This window comes from Dendropsophus ebraccatus, chromosome 9, assembly GCF_027789765.1.
Source record: "Dendropsophus ebraccatus isolate aDenEbr1 chromosome 9, aDenEbr1.pat, whole genome shotgun sequence".
Lineage (NCBI taxonomy): Eukaryota > Metazoa > Chordata > Amphibia > Anura > Hylidae > Dendropsophus > Dendropsophus ebraccatus.
The window spans coordinates 22648912-22668454 of record NC_091462.1 but is presented as its reverse complement, the minus strand read 5'-3'; the positions used below and the strand labels follow the sequence as shown (position 1 = coordinate 22668454).

Here is a 19543-nt window from a genome sequence, read left to right as displayed (position 1 = left end):
GGTGGTGGTGGGGTGGGAAGCTGCTGGAGGGGTTCCCCGGACGATCTCTGAGTCATCCAAGGAGCCCAGAGGAGATAGCGGAGGTCTGCTGCCGCCGTTCCTGTTGCACAGAAAAACGCAGAGCAGGCCGCTGTTATTGTTGTTTTTTCCAACATGTTGAGGGAGAAGGATTAGCCGACATCAACACTAGTGATTATCGACCGCAATGGCCAATAGTCAGTTAAATACGGCCCATAATTGTTTGGTGTAATAGGGTCTTTAGAGATTTTTCCAACTCCAGAAACCACCGCTAATCCGATGCTACACACGCTTGAGTTCGGATGAACTTGAACATGCTCGAAGTTCGCTTGACTTTAATGGACAACATTAGTGCCTTGTTAGATTTTTCTAGAACTCTTTAGAAAAGGATCTCACGGGATGATTATTGTGAGAAAAAACGTTATATCGTTCGAATTTAAATGATAACCTTACTGTGTAATTGCAGACGACGATGGAAAAATCGTTCGTGTGCCGTTGATTGTTGATTTAGATCTGAACCTAAAATCATTGTTAATCGTTCGCTGTAATTCCACATTCGTTCACTCAAGTTCCGCGTATGTTCACTAATCGTTCAGTGCCCACTGCCCATTGTTTTGCTGGGATCAGAAGGAATAAACGATCATAGTAACGATCGTAACTAACGATTATTGTTCCGTGTAATATGGTGAATGATTTCAGGTTAACAGTAAACAATCTCGTTTGCGATCGTTTATCGTTAGTCAATAATCCTTAAAAATAGCTTCTAATAGGACCCTAACTCTCTATACCCAAGACCTAGAACTAATCACTGTAAAGCTATGTTCACACAACGTACAACTGCGGCCGTAGTTCTCACCGCAGAACTACGGCCGTAGTTTTGCGGGGTGGAACAATGCCTATTGATGAATGGGATCCCAGCCGGAGCGTACACACATCGTATACGCTCCGGCCGGGAGCCCATTAGGGGCCGCAAAAACTGATATGTCAGTTTTCTGTGACCGGAATTCAATGAATTCCGGCTGCAGAAAGACCTGTCAGTTCACACAGTGAAGCGAGCGGCTCCAGCTGCTCGCTTCACTGTGTGCTATCGAAAGCTCTGATGCGGGCGCACGCTGATGCGCCCGCATCAGAGTTCCGCGGCCGGACGGATCATCCGGCCGGTACTTAAGTACCGGCCGGGATGATCCGGGCAGAGACCGGCCGTTCCGTGACCCGGCATGGGTCACGGAACGGCCGGTCTCTAATGGTGTGAACATAGCCTAAGGCTGGGTTCACACACAGTATATTTCAGGCAGTATTTGGTCCTCAAGTCAGGTCCTCATAAAACCCGGAGTGGATTAAAAACACAGAAAGGCTCTGTTCACACTATGGTGAAATAGAGTGGATGGCCTTCATTTAATGGCACATAACTGCCATTATTTAGATACAACAGACGTTGTTTTAAAATAACACCAAATATTTGCCATTATATGGTGGCCATCCACTCAATTACTACATAATGTGAACAGAGCCTTTCTGTGTTTTCAATACACTCCTGGTTTTGGTTGCTATGAGGACCTGACATGAGGACCAAATACTGCCTGAAATATACTGTGTGTGAACCCAGCCTAAGGCCTGACCCAAAGAGAAAGTTTATAAATACCAAACTTTTCCTAACTTCTTGGCCTCCAGGAGTCTGCAGGAATGCTCATTCACCCAATGTGTAAAAGAGCCGACAGTCGTAAAATCACGGTTATCGGCCATACATCACTTCAAACTTTCTATATTTGACTGAGAGGAGAAATTAGCTAAGCAAGGGCCTCTTAGGAAATCTGCGGCTTTGTGGATCTCCAGTCAGGTAATCTTTTCCTGAAATCCAAGCTCAAGATTTTTCAAGGATTTTAGGGAAATTATACCCCAGGATCTGCTCTACAAAACAGCAATGCTCCATGTGGGTTAACTCATGATGTGCTGTTTACCATCTGCCATCATCTGCTGCATGAACTGTTGTTGGAAGCGTTGAAGATTTACACATCCATTACTTGGACAATGTTCAGTAAAAGTTATCGATTATGCTGCAACACTCTTGGAGTCCTGGCTAGTAGAGCTGCAAGTCACTGACGGCTGTGAACGGGACCCCAAGGCAGCGCTATGGGGCATGAGGATAAGTAAGTTAATATTGCTTATTATTTTCCTACACACCCCTGCCTGTCTGTATTTTTACACTTTTGTGGGACTTCCACTTTAAGGTCTAACCCTTGATTCTTAAAGGGGTTATCCAGCGCTACAAAAACATGGCCACTTTTCCCCCTACTGTTGTCTCCAGTTCAGGGGCGGTTTGCAATTAAGCTCCATTTACTTCAATGGAACTCAGTTTCAAAACCCCACCCAAACTGGAGACAACAGTAGGGGGAAGTGGCCATGTTTTTGTAGCGCTGGATAACCCCTTTAACTCAGTACATTATAGTGTCCCTTTTCTCAATTACAAGAACTATTGCATAATATACTGCTACTCCAGCTCTTATTACGTGAGATTTACAACTGGACTCCTGGATATACTGAGCCGTCATAGCCAAATAGGAGTTCTCAGCCTGATCCAGAAGCTCAATATAATTCAGCGTGGCAAGAAGTTATAAAACTTGGCCATAAAGTCTACAGACTAAAGGCTGTCAAAATATGCTGTTGTCTTGTATATCTTGCTAGACATCCAAATAGAATCCGAAAACTTTACTGTAGGTACACATTGTAACAAGACCTATCAAATAAACCAGATTATATGAAAGCAGATTATATATATATATATATATATATATATATATATATATATAATAAAAGATTGTTTGTGCAGTAGTAGACAAATATTTAATATTACTATTATATTACTATTGTCATATAATCAGCAATGGAAGAAATTATTAATTTGCTAATCTATGTAAATGTTACAAAAATCTCTTACCTCAAAATTATATTCCCATTTACCCGCATACTGACAAAAGGAAAAACATACATAAATGAATGAAATAAGGATTAAGGAAACAACGTACTACTAGACTACGGCTACTTCCATTATATAGGATGAGGAGTAGTTTTGATTCACATGGTAAAGTGAGACCAGTGCAACCAGTCAGATTGATTTTCTTTGACTGGTTGCTAAGAGCAGCACTTTAAACACAACAGTGCAGTAAAGCAAGATAAAAACAGAATGAAGGAAGCCACCCACACTGATGTGTCACTGACAGTCCTGTGGTCCTTTTAATGGCGGCCATATTAGTAACCAACCAGCTAGCCAAGAGGTGTATCTCCCAATCCCACACCATACATATGGACACTTGGCATGACTGAGCATTTGTTCAGAATAAAAGGGTTTAAGCCAGCGGACAGACTCCTCCTCTTATCTCCTCAAGTGCAAAGGGACTAAGGGTAGTATTAAACAGGCCGTTGGGGGCCCAATAATAACAGTAAACGAGCGCTGATTTGCTAGATTGGCGCTCTTTTACAGGGCCTATAAGGGTCTGTTTACACAGAAAGATTATCTGACAGATTATCTGGCAAAGATTTGAAGCCAAAGCCAGAAACAGAATATAAACAGCGATCAGGTCATAAAGGAAAGCCTGAGATTTCTCTTCTTTTCAAATCCATCCCTGGCTTTGGCTTCAAATCTTTGGCAGATAATCTGTCAGATAATCTTTCAGTGTAAATGGACCCTTACATAGCCCGATAATCGTTTAACAAGGGCTGCATGGACATTGTTACCAATGTCCTTGCAGCCCTTGCTAAACTGGTATACATTACCTATCCCGGGTCCAGGACTCCTCCTGCTCCTCTTCTCCCCGGGTCCCGCGCGCTGCAGCTTCAGAGCGGCCTGTCTTAGCTTAGCTGTCTTGGCTGCAGCTCAGCCAATCAACTGGCTGCGGCGGTCCTGGCCTGTGATTGGCTGAGTGGCCTGTCAGCTAAGACAGGCCGCTCTGGACCCAGGGACCCAGGGAGAAGAGGAGCAGGAGGAGCCCTGGACCATGGATAGGTAATGTATGTATTTTGCAAATCGTCAGCCGCCGGCTGCGCACCGCTGTCACATGTAGCGGTGCGCGGTCGATGGCCGACAATTATAGGTCAGAACCTATATCAACGATCAGCCAATGACAACGACATCGGCTGATCGTTTATTACACAGAAGATAATCGGCCGGATAGGGCTGATTCGGCCGATTATCATTCTGTGTAATAGTACACTTAGTAAATTAAAGGGATGGTCTTAAAAACTAGATCTAAGCTGACGCATTATGCGAAATTAAACATATTTCAAATGTACAAACATTTATAAAAATGTCCTTTAAGTGAGATATAGACTTACTAATCCCCCATGTGCCTGCATTGTTATGATGACCTATTGCCCTTAGTTATGACTCAGGTGGTCAGGCATGCTCAGTTTAACTGCAATTTCCAGGAAAAACAGTACAGAGATGTAAGTTACTTAAATAAAAACAGCACATTTGTTCTCCTGTACATGTATGTGGTACACGTCTGATTTTTACCAACTTTGCTTCCTGGGACAACCCCTTAGGAGTACAATTTGACATGCCCAAACCTTCTCTCCCCTGCCATCATCTCTCGGGTAACAAGGCCCTCATACACATTAGTTGGTCAGACAGTCCTGTCATAATTGATATTAACAAATGACTTTTCTCTAATGTCTATGCGGTCCTAAGAACGAGTGTAGTTTTATGTATGATGAGTATGATGGAAAAGTCACAGAGCAATGCAGAAGTCCATGGAGCAGGAGCTGTGGGGGACCAGGTGAGATCAGTGTTGCTTGTTTGATAACTTTACATCATGTCCAGCAACATCATGGAAGAGAGAGTTGCCATGTTGTCCACTTCCTTTTTTTCCAATACTATTTAGAGTGCTGCCTTTTTTATTTTTATGTTCCTTTAGATACTGAGAAGGGATTCATAAGTTATCATATGGATCTCTTAATCACAGTGGTGCTTTCTTTGGTTCTTAGATAGAACAACGGGATAGATAGATAGATAGATAGATAGATAGATAGGAGATAGATAGATAGATAGATAGATAGGAGATAGATAGATAGATAGATAGTAGATAGATAGATAGATAGATATGAGGTAGATAGATAGATAGATAGGAGATAGATAGATAGATAGATAGATAGATAGATAGATAGATAGATAGATATGAGGTAGATAGATAGATAGATAGATAGATAGATAGATAGATAGATAGATAATAGATAGATAGATAGATAGAGATAGATAGATAGATAGATAGATAGATAGATAGATAGATAGGAGATAGATAGATAGATAGATAGATAGATAGATAGATAGATAGATAGGAGATAGATAGATAATAGAGATAGATAGATAGATAGATAGATAGATAGATAGATAGATAGATAGATAGGAGATAGATAGATAATAGATAGATAGATAGATAGGAGATAGATAGATAATAGAGATAGATAGATAGATAGATAGATAGATAGATAGAAGGTAGATAGATAGATAGATAGAAGATAGATAGATAGATAGATAGATAGATAGATAGATAGATAGATAGTAGATAGATAGATAGATAGATAGATAGATAGATAGATAGATAGAAGGTAGATAGATAGATAGATAGAAGATAGATAGATAGATAGATAGATAGATAGATAGATAGATAGATAGTAGATAGATAGTAGATAGATAGATAGATAGATAGATAGATAGAAGATAGATAGATAGATAGATAGATAGATAGATAGGAGATAGATAGATAGATAGATAGATAGAGAGATAGATAGATAGATAGATAGATAGATAGATAGATAGATAGGAGATAGATAGATAATAGATAGATAGATAGATAGGAGATAGATAGATAATAGAGATAGATAGATAGATAGATAGATAGATAGATAGATAGAAGGTAGATAGATAGATAGATAGATAGAAGATAGATAGATAGATAGATAGATAGATAGTAGATAGATAGATAGATAGATAGATAGAAGGTAGATAGATAGATAGATAGAAGATAGATAGATAGATAGATAGATAGATAGATAGTAGATAGATAGTAGATAGATAGATAGATAGATAGATAGATAGATAGAAGATAGATAGATAGATAGATAGATAGATAGATAGATAGATAGATAGGAGATAGATAGATAGTTGATAGATAGATGATACATATGAGAGATAGATATGAAATAGATAGATAGAGACATAGAGATCGGACAACTGTAGTTTTCCGTCAACTAATCTCATGTGATGTTCTCCTCTGTTCAGCCTCCGCCGTTGACCCACTTACAGCGTTGTGGAGAAGCCATGACTTTACCTGGCAGCTTTCACCGGCAAATTTGAGCAATTATAGAAAATAAAATCTAAAAGCTGTGAATCCTCTGTTAGCTCCTTCATTGTTATATAAATCAGCCTCTTCTGCTCGGACTAGAGTTACCGGTACTTCCCTTTTAAGCCTTTGTACTTGGATAAGTAAGCAGCCTGGGGCTTGTAGTGTAGCTGCCTGTCCTATGATGCTGGGGTGTAATTCACTGACTGCAGCAATTACTGGAGTTCATTAGTGTAATCTGCAGATAATAAATCATTAATGACCGGGTGTTAATCAGATATGATCAGCAGGTACCTGCTGCTTCCTGATCAGCTTATTGGGCTTATAGGGCTGCAATGGGGGCTGTATAAAGTATCTGTAAAGTTTTTATTGCACCAAAGTACTACTGTAAACAAAAGTAATTATCTATCTATCTATCTATCTATCTATCTATCTATCTCCTATCTATCTATCTATCTATCTATCTATCTATCTATCTATCTCCTATCTATCTATCTATCTATCTATCTATCTATCTATCTATCTATCTCCTATCTATCTATCTATCTATCTCCTATCTATCTATCTATCTATCCATCCTTCCTTCCTCCCATATCCATCATCTATCTCCTATCTATCTCCTATCTATCTATCTATCTGTCTGTCTGTCTGTCTGTCTGTCTGTCTATCTATCTATCTATCTCCTATCTATCTATCTATCTATCTATCTATCTATCTATCTCCTATCTATCTATCTATCTATCTCCTATCTATCTATCTATCTCCTATCTATCTATCTATCTCCTATCTATCTATCTATCTATCTATCTATCTATCTATCTATCTATCTATCTATCTCCTATCTATCTATCTATCTATCTATATACAGATACTCTGCAGCACTCCAAGTAAGTTGAAAAAACATGCAATGACTTTATTCCGTCAAAAACGATGCACGGCAAACAAGGTAAGTGATACACACAACGTTTCGGCGTACCCTACGCCATTTTCACTTGAGAGAGAGGAGATATGTGTCCTATATAATTTGATCCTAGGTACAGATGATGAAATCCAGGTTACCCTTCTCTCTCTACATTTTAGTTCACAGTGTCTACATGTCCTATGTGTTTATCCATCTATCAGGATGCTATATTATGTAATCTTTATGCTGCACACATCTACAGACAGCAATGGGCTTTATGATTCAGAATTTCTATATAAACTGCGTTGTTCTCTTCTAGCCCGGGGGGTGTATCCGAGGAGGACGCCCTTCCTATATAGCAGGATAAAGTCTGACGCTTATTGCCAGCCAAGCAAACAGTTGGGGATCTCAGAGAACGGCCAATTAGGACAGGTAGAGAGAGGGAGGCCGCAGCCGCTGCAGGTTTTTTAAGCTGCATTTATCTCCTGTGGAAATTCTCTCTCTGTAGCGCTGTTGATGAATGGACGTCTCACATGTCATGTCACTTTTCACATCTCAATGCGTACTGCTGAGTAAGGATCGGCTGCAACTAAATTTACCACTTACATAAAACTGTTGTCTAATGCTCAGAAAAGCTTTCATAACAGCGCCATCTAATGGCCATAGTGCATACAGCACACAGGAGGAGGATAGGCAGCCCTCCTTATGCCTGGGTTATTGTCTCACAACACATAACTGTTATAGCCGTGCATAAAGGTGACAGCAGCCGTCGTACAGTTTTTACACTCCCTGCTTTCTACTATAGAAAAAGGTTAGATTTTTTTTTTCCTTATTTCCAAATCAGTATATATTACATAGGCACATATTTTACTCAAAACAGAAATTTAGTGGCCGAATAATACCCCATACAGTGTATAAATAGTATCCCCATACAATGCATAAATAATACTCCTTGTGGGCTGGGTTCACACGCTGTATGACACCGGCCGTTCTTTGACACGGCCATGTCCCAAATGGCTGCTATTTGTGAAGTTCATCCGTGTGGTACCGGCTGGATGAACGTCATTTCTCTTTACTTGGAATGCGGGTGTGCCCGCAATCCAATTACCAATAGCCAACAAGGTAAAGTGCGGCAGTTTTCTGTACGCCCACATGGAATCCCGCCCGGAGTGTATACACTCCGTCCGAGATTCCATAGCAATTAATAGCAAATAGCAATAGCAAATAAACCTCTGTACAAAGCATAAATAATACCCCCATACAATGCATAAATAATACTTCAATACAATGCATAAACAATACCCCATACAAAGCATAAATTATACCCTAATACACAGGGGCGGGCTGGTCCGGGGGGCAGGGGGGCACATGCCCCCAGGCCGGTCTTCCCCCAGTTGTCAGGGCCGCATGGCGGCTGACAGCTGGCTGGAGTCCTCAGTGCCTCCCCTGCTTACAGCCCCGCCCTCTTCTGTTATATTTACCTGTGGCTGTGGTGGATCCGGACTGTGATGGAAGCGGCCGCTGAAGCCCCGCCCCATGACGGTAAGCCCCGCCCCCTTTATGGCCATTATTCTTTCTATAAGCCTATGAGGCTTATGGTAAAAAGCAAACTGCTGTACGCAGTATCTTCCTCCGGCCACCAGAGGCCGCTCTCTCCTCCCAGCTGGTTCTCCTGTGTCTGGGCTAGAAGAGCCTGAAGACAGAGAAGATGGTGTCTGCAGGAAGCCAGGTACCTACACAGGAGGACATCTACACAGCAGGACATAGGGCAGGGGGAGGGGACCAAGGCCCGACAGCTGTTGCAAAACTACTACTCCCATCATACCTGGGCAGCCATAGGCTGTCCATGCATGATGGGAGTTGTAGTTTTGCAACAGCTGAAGAGCCAAGGTTCCCTATCCCTGACATAGAGGATACATATATACAGGAGACCTACACAGGAGGATACATATATACAGGAGACCTACACAGGAGGATACATATATACAGGAGGAGACATACAGAGGAGTATATAGAGGATACATATATACAGGAGGAGACATACAGAGGAGTATATAGAGGATACATATATACAGGAGGAGACATACAGAGGAGTATATAGAGGATACATATATACAGGAGGAGACATACAGAGGAGTATATAGAGGATACATATATACAGGAGGAGACATATATACAGGGGTACATAGAGGATACATATATACAGGAGGAGACATATATACAGGGGTACATGGAGGATACATATATACAAGAGGAGACATACAGAGGAATTAGGGCTGGGTGAGTAAACAAATTAATTCGCCCAGAAGGTTAGAATCGATTAGATTTTTGTAAAAATCTTAAATTAAATTTTCACAAAAAATCATTGCAGGCGGAGCAGCATGGATTGTCGGGTTGGCGGCCGGGCAAGAGGTGCAGGTCAAGCAGGCGGCGTGGAGGTGAGGTGCATGGCGGGCTTATGGCGGTGCGTGGAGTGTCGGGCCGGAGGTGAGGTGCAGGGCGGTCGGGCAGTCCGCCTAACAGAGCTGCGACTGACCTGCCTGAGCTATAAATATCACGTCCTGCTCCCCTCCCGGCCACACGTGCAGGTCCCCGGTCTCTGGAGCAGGCCGCAGGGACTGTAGTGGTGATATCACCACTACAGTCCCTGCGGCCTCCTTCAAAGACTGGGGACCTGCACGTGTGGCGGGGAGGGGAACTTGTGTGCCAGGGTGAGAGGAAGAGGAGGAGGGCTATGTGCACTCCTGCCCCAATCACCCCCAGCTGCCCCAGTCCCCCTAGAGTCACCCCCAGTCTGCCTCAGTGCCCCTCAATCACCCCCAGTCTGCCCCAGTCCCCCTCAGTCACCCCCAGTCTTTCCCATTTCCCCTTCGTCATCCCCAGTCTGCCCCAGTCCCCCTTCAGTCAACTCCAACTGTCCCCAGTCCCCCTTCAGTCAACCCCAGTTTGCCCCATACACCCCCAGCTCTCCCAGTCACCCTCAGCTCCCCCAGTTTGCCCCATACACCCCCAGCTCTCCCAGTCACCCCCAGCTCCCCCAGTTTGCCCCATACACCCCTAGCTCTCCCAGTCACCCCCAGCTCCCCCAGTTTGCCCCATACACCCCTAGCTCTCCCAGTCACCCCCAGCTCCCCCAGTTTGCCCCATACACCCCCAGCTCTCCCAGTCACTCCCAGTTTGCCCCGTACACCCCCAGCTCTCCCAGTCACCCCCAGCTCCCCCAGTTTGCCCCATACACCCCCAGCTCTCCCAGTCACCCCCAGCTCCCCCAGTTTGCCCCATACACCCCCAGTCACCCTCAGCTCCCCCAGTTTGCACCGTACACCCCCAGCTCTCCCAGTCACCCCCAGCTGCCCCAGTTTCCCCCAGTGACCCCTCAGCTATACCCGTATTACTACTACACCCCTCATCTTTACCTGTACTACTACAGCCCACATCTGTACCTGTACTACTAATCCCCCTCATCTGTACTACTAATACACCCCTCATTTATACCTGTACTACCATACCCCTCATCTTTACCTGTACTACTACTACTAATGCCCCTCATCTGTATTACTAATACCCCCCATATCTATACCTGTACTACCTCACCCCTCATCTTTACCTGTACTACTACTACTAATGCCCCTCATCTGTATTACTAATACCCCCCATATCGATACCTGTACTACCTCACCCCTCATCTTTACCTGTACTCAGGGGCGTTGCTAGGGTCTTAAAACATCCGGGGCACGGGCCCCCTGAGTTGATTTCTGCAGTGACGTTACACACACGCGATATATATATATATATATATATATATATATATATATAATGTGTGTGTGTATAACTTTCTTTTAAACAGATGATCACATAGGCTAGTATTTGAAATTGTGACTCACAGTTGACGTCTTCTCTGATCAGATTCGCTCACTTTTCTCTTTCTTTTCCATTCGGCCCCAGCCATAACCCTTCTCTCCAGAATCTGCCAGGAAAAACATTTTAGGCTCCTTGCTCCAGCACACACAGAAATTAGGTCTCCTCTGTGCCCTATATGCCCTAGCTGTGCTCACATAATATAAGCCTTCTCTCTACCCCCACATAGTTGTAGCCCCCCCTTCCCTCTGTGTCTGCATAAATTATAGGCCTCAACTGTGCCTCCAAATAGTATAGCCCCCCTGCTCAGCATCCTTCCTTATACAGAATAACCCCCCTGCTGTGCAGCATCCCCATATAGAATACCCCCTGCTGTGCATTATTCCCGTATAGAATACCCCCGCTGTGCACCCAAATATAGTAATAATGCTCCCTGCTGTGCCATCCCACATTGTTAAATGCCTCTACTGTACCTACATATAGTAATGTCCCCTGCTATGATCTCATATAGTAATATTGTCCCCTGCTGTGCTCCCATATAGTAATAATGTCTCCTGCTTTGCCCTCCATATAGTAATAATGCCTCCTGCTTTGCCCCCATATAGTAATAATGTCCCCTGCTGTGCCTCAATATAGTAATAATGTCTCCTGCTGTGCCTCAATATAGTAATAATGCTTTCTGCTGTGCCCCAATCTAGTAGTAATGCCAACTGCTGTGCCCCTCATATAGTAATAATGTCCCCTGCTGTGCCTCCATACAGTAATAGTGTCCATGCTGTGCACCCAAATATAGTAATAATGATCCTGCTGTGTCCCCCATAGTAAAAATGCCCCCACTGCTGTGCCCTCTATATAGTAATATAGCACCTACTGTACCCACCATAGTAATAAAGTTCCCCCTCTGCCTACAATAAACCTGCCCCCTACACACACTATCCCACCTGACCCCCCCCCTACACACACACACACACACACACTTCCCCCACACACTACCCCCACCTGACCCCCCTACAGACTACTACCCCCATCAAATCCCCATACACACACTACTACCCCAATCTGACCCCCCATACACACACTACTACCCCCATCTGAGCCCCATACACACACACACACACACACACACACACACACTACTACCCCCATATGAGCCCCCATACACACACTACTACCCCCATCTAACCCCCATCACACACACACACACACACACACACTACTAACCCCCATCTGAGCCCCCATACACACACACACACACACACACACAGAGTACTACCTGGTCACCATCCCCACACACTGCCAGACCCCCGCCCCCCCCTGGCGCCAATACTATTCCCCACACACTCCCCCACCTGGAATCACACATACACTACTACCCCCATCTGAGCCCCCATACACACACTACTACCCCCATCTAACCCCCCCATACACACACTACTAACCCCCATCTGAGCCCCCCATACACACACACACACACACACACACACACACACTACTACCCCCATCTGAGCCCCCATACATACACTACTACCCCCATCTGAGCCCCCATACATACACTACTACCCCCATCTGAGCCCCCATACACACACTACTACTCCCATCTAACCCCCACATACACACACTACTAACCCCCATCTGAGCCCCCCATACACACACACACACACACTACTACCCCCATCTGAGCCCCCATACATACACTACTACCCCCATCTGAGCCCCCATACACACACTACTACTCCCATCTAACCCCCACATACACACACTACTACTCCCATCTGAGCCCCCCATACACACACACACACTACTACCCCCATCTGAGCCCCCATACATACACTACTACCCCCATCTGAGCCCCCATACACACACTACTACTCCCATCTAACCCCCACATACACACACTACTAACCCCCATCTGAGCCCCCCATACACACACACACACACTACTACCCCCATCTGAGCCCCTCATACACACACACACACACACTACTACCCCCATCTGAGCCCCCATACATACACTACTACCCCCATCTGAGCCCCCATACATACACTACTACCCCCATCTGACCTCCCCATACACACACTACTACCCCCATCTGAGCCCCATACACACACACACACTACTACCCCCATCTGAGCCCCCATACATACACTACTACCCCCATCTGACCTCCCCATACACACACTACTACCCCCATCTGAGCCCCCATACACACACTACTACCCCCATCTGACCTCCCCATACACACACTACTACCCCCATCTGAGCCCCATACACACACACACTACTACCCCCATCTAACCCCCCTTACACACACACACACACACTACTAACCCCCATCTGAGCCCCCATACACACACACACAGAGTACTACCTGGTCACCATCCCCACACACTGCCAGACCCCGCCCCCCCGGGCGCCAATACTATTCCCCACACACTCCCCCACCTGGAATCACACACTACACTGCCAGCCCCAGAACCCCCCCCCCCCCCCGGGGTTACAATACTCACCCCGAGCTGCAGCCTGAGGTGGAGGAGCGCGGCGGGGCAGAAGCTTGGCCCCGCTACAGCCGGCTGTGACGTCCCTGGAGCGCAGGCAGGCCAGAGCGTGCAGCGTCCTCCGTCCAATGAAGAGCGGGGTGACGTCACGAGGCATCCGGAAGTGATGCCGGCCGATCCCGCTCCCGCGGCTCGCCAGCGCTGAAGTAACAGCAGCCTGGAGCCTCTGATAGTGATCTATTACAGGCCCCCGCTGCTGTTATTTCAGCGCTGGCGGGATCAAAAAGACTTTCGGGGCTAGGCTGAAATCATTCGGGGCTTGGGCCCCGAATGATTCAGCCTAGCGACGCCACTGCCTGTACTACTACACCCCTTATTCACTTTACCTCCACTACTACACCCTACCTAGATGGAGGCACCAGTGGTATGGTGGTATAAGTAACTATGTGGTGAAGGAGTGGTGATAATATTTGTTACTTATATAATGGTAATAGATGATGTGGCTATGGGGTCATAAAGCGCAGTTATGGGCGTGGCTATGTCCCTCTTTCCCCCCAGCAAAAGTTGGGGGGTATGCATATATACAGGAGTACATAGAGAAGACAGATATACAGAAGTATATAGATGATACATACAGTATATACAGTAGTACATAGAGGAGACATATATACAGAAGTATATAGATGATACATATATACAGGAGTACATAGAGGATATATCATATATCCTCTATGTACTCCTGTATATATGCATCCTCTATGTACTGCTGTATATATGTCTCCTCTGTACTGCTGTATATATGTCTCCTCTATGTACTCCTGTATATATGCATCCTCTATGTACTGCTGTGTAGGTCTCCTCCTGTGTATATATATATATATATATATATATATATATATATATATAGTTACACCGATCCAAATTTTCCTGCATTGCATATTCCCTCGTGAATATATATATATATATATATATATATATATATATATATATACGCACACACAGGAGGAGACCTACACAGCAGTACATAGAGGATACATATATACAAGAGTAGACATACACAGCAGTACATAGAGGATACATATATACTGGAGTAGACATACACAGCAGTACATAGAGGGGACATATATACAGGAGTAGACATACACAGCAGTACATAGAGGAGACATATACAGGAGTACATAGAGGATACATATATACAGGAGTACATAGAGGATACATATAAGTATGTGTGTTTGTTGTTTTGTTTATTATTATTTTTACTAATGGGGGGTGCACACATGAGGGGGGTGTTCTAAAAAGAGGAATGCCTATACCCACAGGACCACAGCAGTGATATAAACTATTGTAAAAAAAAAAATACAGAAACCCCAGCTTTCCCAGCATCTTGTATTTGTAGTCAGTATAATGGAGGTCACCCAGCTTTTCCACCATCTTATACTCCGTATGATGGAGGTCACCCAGCTTTCCTAGCATCTTATAGTCAGTAGGATGGAGGTCACCCAGCTTTCTCACCATCTTATACTCAGTATGATGGAGGTCACCCAGCTTTTCCACCATCTTATACTCAGTATGATGGAGGTCACCCAGCTTTCCCAGCATCTTATAGTCAGTAGGATGGAGGTCACCCAGCTTTCCAGCATCTTATACTCAGTATGATGGAGATCACCCAGCTTTCACAGCATCTTATACTCAGTTTGATAAGAGGTCAACCAGCTTTCCAGCATCATATACTCAGTACGATAGAGGTCACCCAGCATTCCTTGCATCTTTCTATGGGTACGTTCCGTGTCATCGCTGAGCCGCCCCATAGACTTATACAGGAAAGTGACTTCTGATCCCTTCACAGGGCACAGTAGGATATTTGGTCACAAATGACGAAGATGTTATAGGTAAGGGCCAGAGTGGTCCTTAAAGGATGGGCCGCCAGCCTGCTACTTATGGGCCAGTGCTGTGTGCTTGCCCCCCGGGCTAAAATTTGCCAGCCAGCCCCTGCTAATACAATGCATAAATAATACCCCAATGCAATGCATATATAATACCTCTATACAATGTATAAACAATACTTCTATACAATGCATTAATAATAACCCCATGTATGCATAACTAATACCTCTGTGTAATAATTCCCCCATACAGTGCATTTAAAATATCAATACCAATATAAAATACCATGTTCACACATCGTGACCCAGTCGGTGTTAGTGAAGATCATCACTGCAGTACCCTGCAGCATCCTAATTCCCCTTTGAACACAATGGAGAGTGCGGCCAGAGCCGCACTTTCCATTGTGGGACCTATCAGGGACGTGCGGCCGCTATTCAATGAATAGTATCCGCTCAAAACTGACATGTCAGTTTTTTGTGCGGCCGCTAGGGATCCCAACCGGAGTGTATACTATGTGTATACACTACGTCCGGGATTCCCTCAGAATGCAGTGCAGGTAAGTTGTGTATTAACCACGGCCGCTGTTGCACATCAGGAACAATGGCTGTGATTAATACACAACTTACGTTGTGTGAACATAGCCATAGGCTGTATCCATGTTTTTCAGGCAGTCCTTGGGCTGCATCCACCATCTTCATGTGGGGGAATTCACATGACCATTGTTTGGGTTCATAATAATAAAAATAATAGTTATTTGCATAGCGCCAACAGATTCCACAGCGCTTATGGGTTTGGGTTCATGTAAACCCAAACTTTTGGCAGGTTCATCTAGTTGCTATCTATCTAGGACAAAAAAATAATCAAACACGTTTCAGATCGATTAATTTGGACCATTGTGTAGAATCACCCTTTCAGAGGTACTCCAGAGAAATAACATTGTTTTCAAATCAACTGGCGTCAGGGAGTTATAGAAAGTTACAGAAAGCTATATTCCTCATAAAAATCTGAAGTCTTCCAGTACTTATCAGCTGCTGTATGTCCTCCATTCTCTCCAGTCTGACACTTTGCTCTCTGCTGCTACCTCTGTCCATGTCAAGAACTGTCCAGAGTTACTGCTCTGGACAGTTCCTGGCAGCAGAGAGCACTGTGTCAGACTGGAAAAAATACACCACTTCCTGCAGGACATACAGCAGCTGTAAAGTACTGGGAGAGTTTTTAAAAATAATCATTTACTTATCTCTACAATTTTCTGGCTCCAGTTGATTTGAAAGCATGTTTTTTTCCTCTGCCCCCCCCCCCCCAATTTATTGATATCTATCTATCTATCTATCTATCTCTCCGTCTATCTATCTCTCCATCTATCTATCTATCTATCTATCTATCTATCTATCTATCTATCTATCTATCGCCTATCTATCTATCATCTATCTATCTATCATCTATCTATCTATCTCCTATCTCCTATCTCCTATCTATCTATCTATCTATCTATCATCTATCTATCTATCTATCTATCTCCTATCTCCTATCTATCTATCTATCTATCTATCATCTATCTATCTATCTATCTATCTATCTATCTATCTATCTATGTCTCATATAAGATATAACTATGCAGAATAAGGAATAAATCACAACTAAAATAAGGAGACAACATGCAAACAAAACCGGAGTGAATCTATTTATCTATATTTCCATATATCTATTCAATTATGTATCCCCATATCGATTTACCATATATCTATCTATCTATCTATCTATCTATCTCCTATCTATCTATCTATCTATCTATCTCCTATCTATCTATCTATCTATCTATCTATCTATCTATCTATCTATCTATCTATCTCCTATCTATCTATCTATCTATCTATCTCCTATCTATTTCTGTATCTATCTATCTATCTCCTATCTATCTCCTATCTATCTATCTCCTATCTATCTATCTATCTATCTATCTATCTGTCTCCTATCTATCTATCTATCTATCTATCTATCTATCTCCTATCTATCTATCTTCTATCTATTTCTATCTATCTATCTATCTATCTATCTATCTATCTATCTATCTATCTATCTATCTATCTATCCATATATTTCTGTATCCATCTATCTATGTATCCATATATCTGTTTATCTATGTTCTATCTACATTCTTTTTTGTGAGCAGTAGCAGCAGCATATCCAAATATATGTAGACTAATAAGCTGTTGATTAGATCTTGTTAGAGTAGAGAACTATCTGCCCACATGCACTAAATCTATATTGATGATGCTACAAAGTAGCGAGCACCGTGCATTTTTAAGTAATAATTGATTTTCCTTTAATGAGTCATCTGGGATTTGGACTGTACTGATCCTTCTCCCCGCTGCTTTTCCCATGGGGAAGAAACCGAGAAACAGCAATATGACACTGACTCTATCCTGGAGAATGCACTCGGTGCGCCTGGATTATTTATTACACCATCTATTTACCATAAGGCATATGAAGTATAACTCATTTCTATATACCGTGTGTACTCGCTGGAGTCAACCGCTTCTCATCATCAGCCTAATGATCGAGACGCAGGGCTGGGGTCACATGACTCGCTGCTTTGTGCTGGTTTTGAACCGCAACATAGAATGGATTTGAAAAACTGCATGTCGTTATATTGTTAGTTGTCATGGTTTGTGATAAAGTTATCGCCAGCATGATTTTTGTTGTTTCGTTTTGTTTCTTTTATTTGAAATATGATTATACCCCTGGTTTAACCCCTTAAAATAGCCCCCCTTCATACACCCAGTAAATTTATCTAGAATTCTTATCAGGAAATCCACATACATTTTCACACTCATAGGTTCTATTGGGCATGGACACCCTTTTAGAAGGGTGACCATGCTGGAAAACAGCTCCGGAAAGTACATGTACTATATTTGTCTTGATTTCCAGCACGGATGCCTCATAGAAGCCTATGGGGGCATCCAGAATTCCAGACAGCTCCCGATGCATTTGTTGGCAGTCTGGGCCAGTGCTGGCACTTAGGAAAGTGCTGCCAGGTGCTGAGACTGGCCATTTAACTGTACACGCTCCTAGTAAGGAGCACATACAGTTAAATCTGGCGCTGTGATTGACCAGGCCAAGAGCCACTGCCTCCCGACCCTGTCTATGACTCTTCTGGCCAGAGGCAGAATTATACCTCCAGCCACAAGAGGCCACTACCTCCCCCCCCCCCCAAGTGTCGCGGCACACTTATAAGGATGCACAGCCAAAGAGTGAAGAAGAAGCCAGAGGAGAACACCCCTGCCGCAGGTGAGTATGATTTTTTTTTCCCTCTGTTTTTACCTCCAGGAATCACTGATGGTTTCCTGGAGCCTCCTGAGAAGCTTCCTCATCAGTGTTCCCTGACCGTAAAAAAGGCCACGGAAGTGTGAATGGGGTCTAAAGCAAAGCATAACTGCACAATGTGATTCCTGCCCTATAACAAGTTCTCAAAGGGGTTGTCCATTTGGCAAAATCCAGTTCTGGTAGAAGGATCCTCCAGTGACAGGTTGAACACAACCTTTTGTGACCTCCAGCGATAAGCTGTAAATTGATGAAGGAGCCAAGCGGTGAGTGTTTAATTCTTCTACAGCGCCACCACAGGTGAAATGATGCATTACACAGTTCTTAATGACGTTAATGAGTTGTATTTGCCAAGTAGCCTAGGTTACCCTGATTCCTACCTCCCCGGAAGCAGGGGCGTAGCTAGGATTCATTGTATGCCCCCCCCTCCCCTATGCACTATACAAATTCAGCTTAACCCCTTAAGTACTACGGTGTGTAAGTGATCTAAAGTTCATTTACATGCTGCAACACACACAAAAAAAAAGAGTTAAAAAAGAAGATATGGACATCTCTGCTTCACTGCTCCTGCACTGATAACCCCTGACCTCTGCACGGAGCTCTGCACATTTTCCTACTTGCAGCAGCCAAAGAACAGAGGTAAGGGGTTATCAGTGAAGCAGAGATCTCCTTGTCCTCTGCATATTAACACTTTTTATGTTGCAGCATGTTAGTGACAACTGGGTCACTT

The 19543-nt window shown here is 43.8% G+C and overlaps 1 protein-coding gene across 2 annotated transcripts in view; it reads right to left on the bottom strand.

Annotated features, from left to right (window-relative positions):
- The window catches only part of GALNT13 (polypeptide N-acetylgalactosaminyltransferase 13), a 233881-nt gene that overhangs the window by 11196 nt on the left and 203142 nt on the right, over window positions 1-19543 (bottom strand). Inside the window, exon 11 of one of the 2 annotated variants that reach the window (XM_069985092.1) lies at window positions 6507-6591. The exons of the other annotated variant lie outside the window; for it this stretch is intronic. Coding sequence (XP_069841193.1) covers window positions 6553-6591 — 39 coding nt within the window. The 3' untranslated portion in view covers window positions 6507-6552. Of the gene's footprint in view, window positions 1-6506; window positions 6592-19543 lie in introns of those variants that run through there. 2 annotated transcript variants of the gene reach the window in all.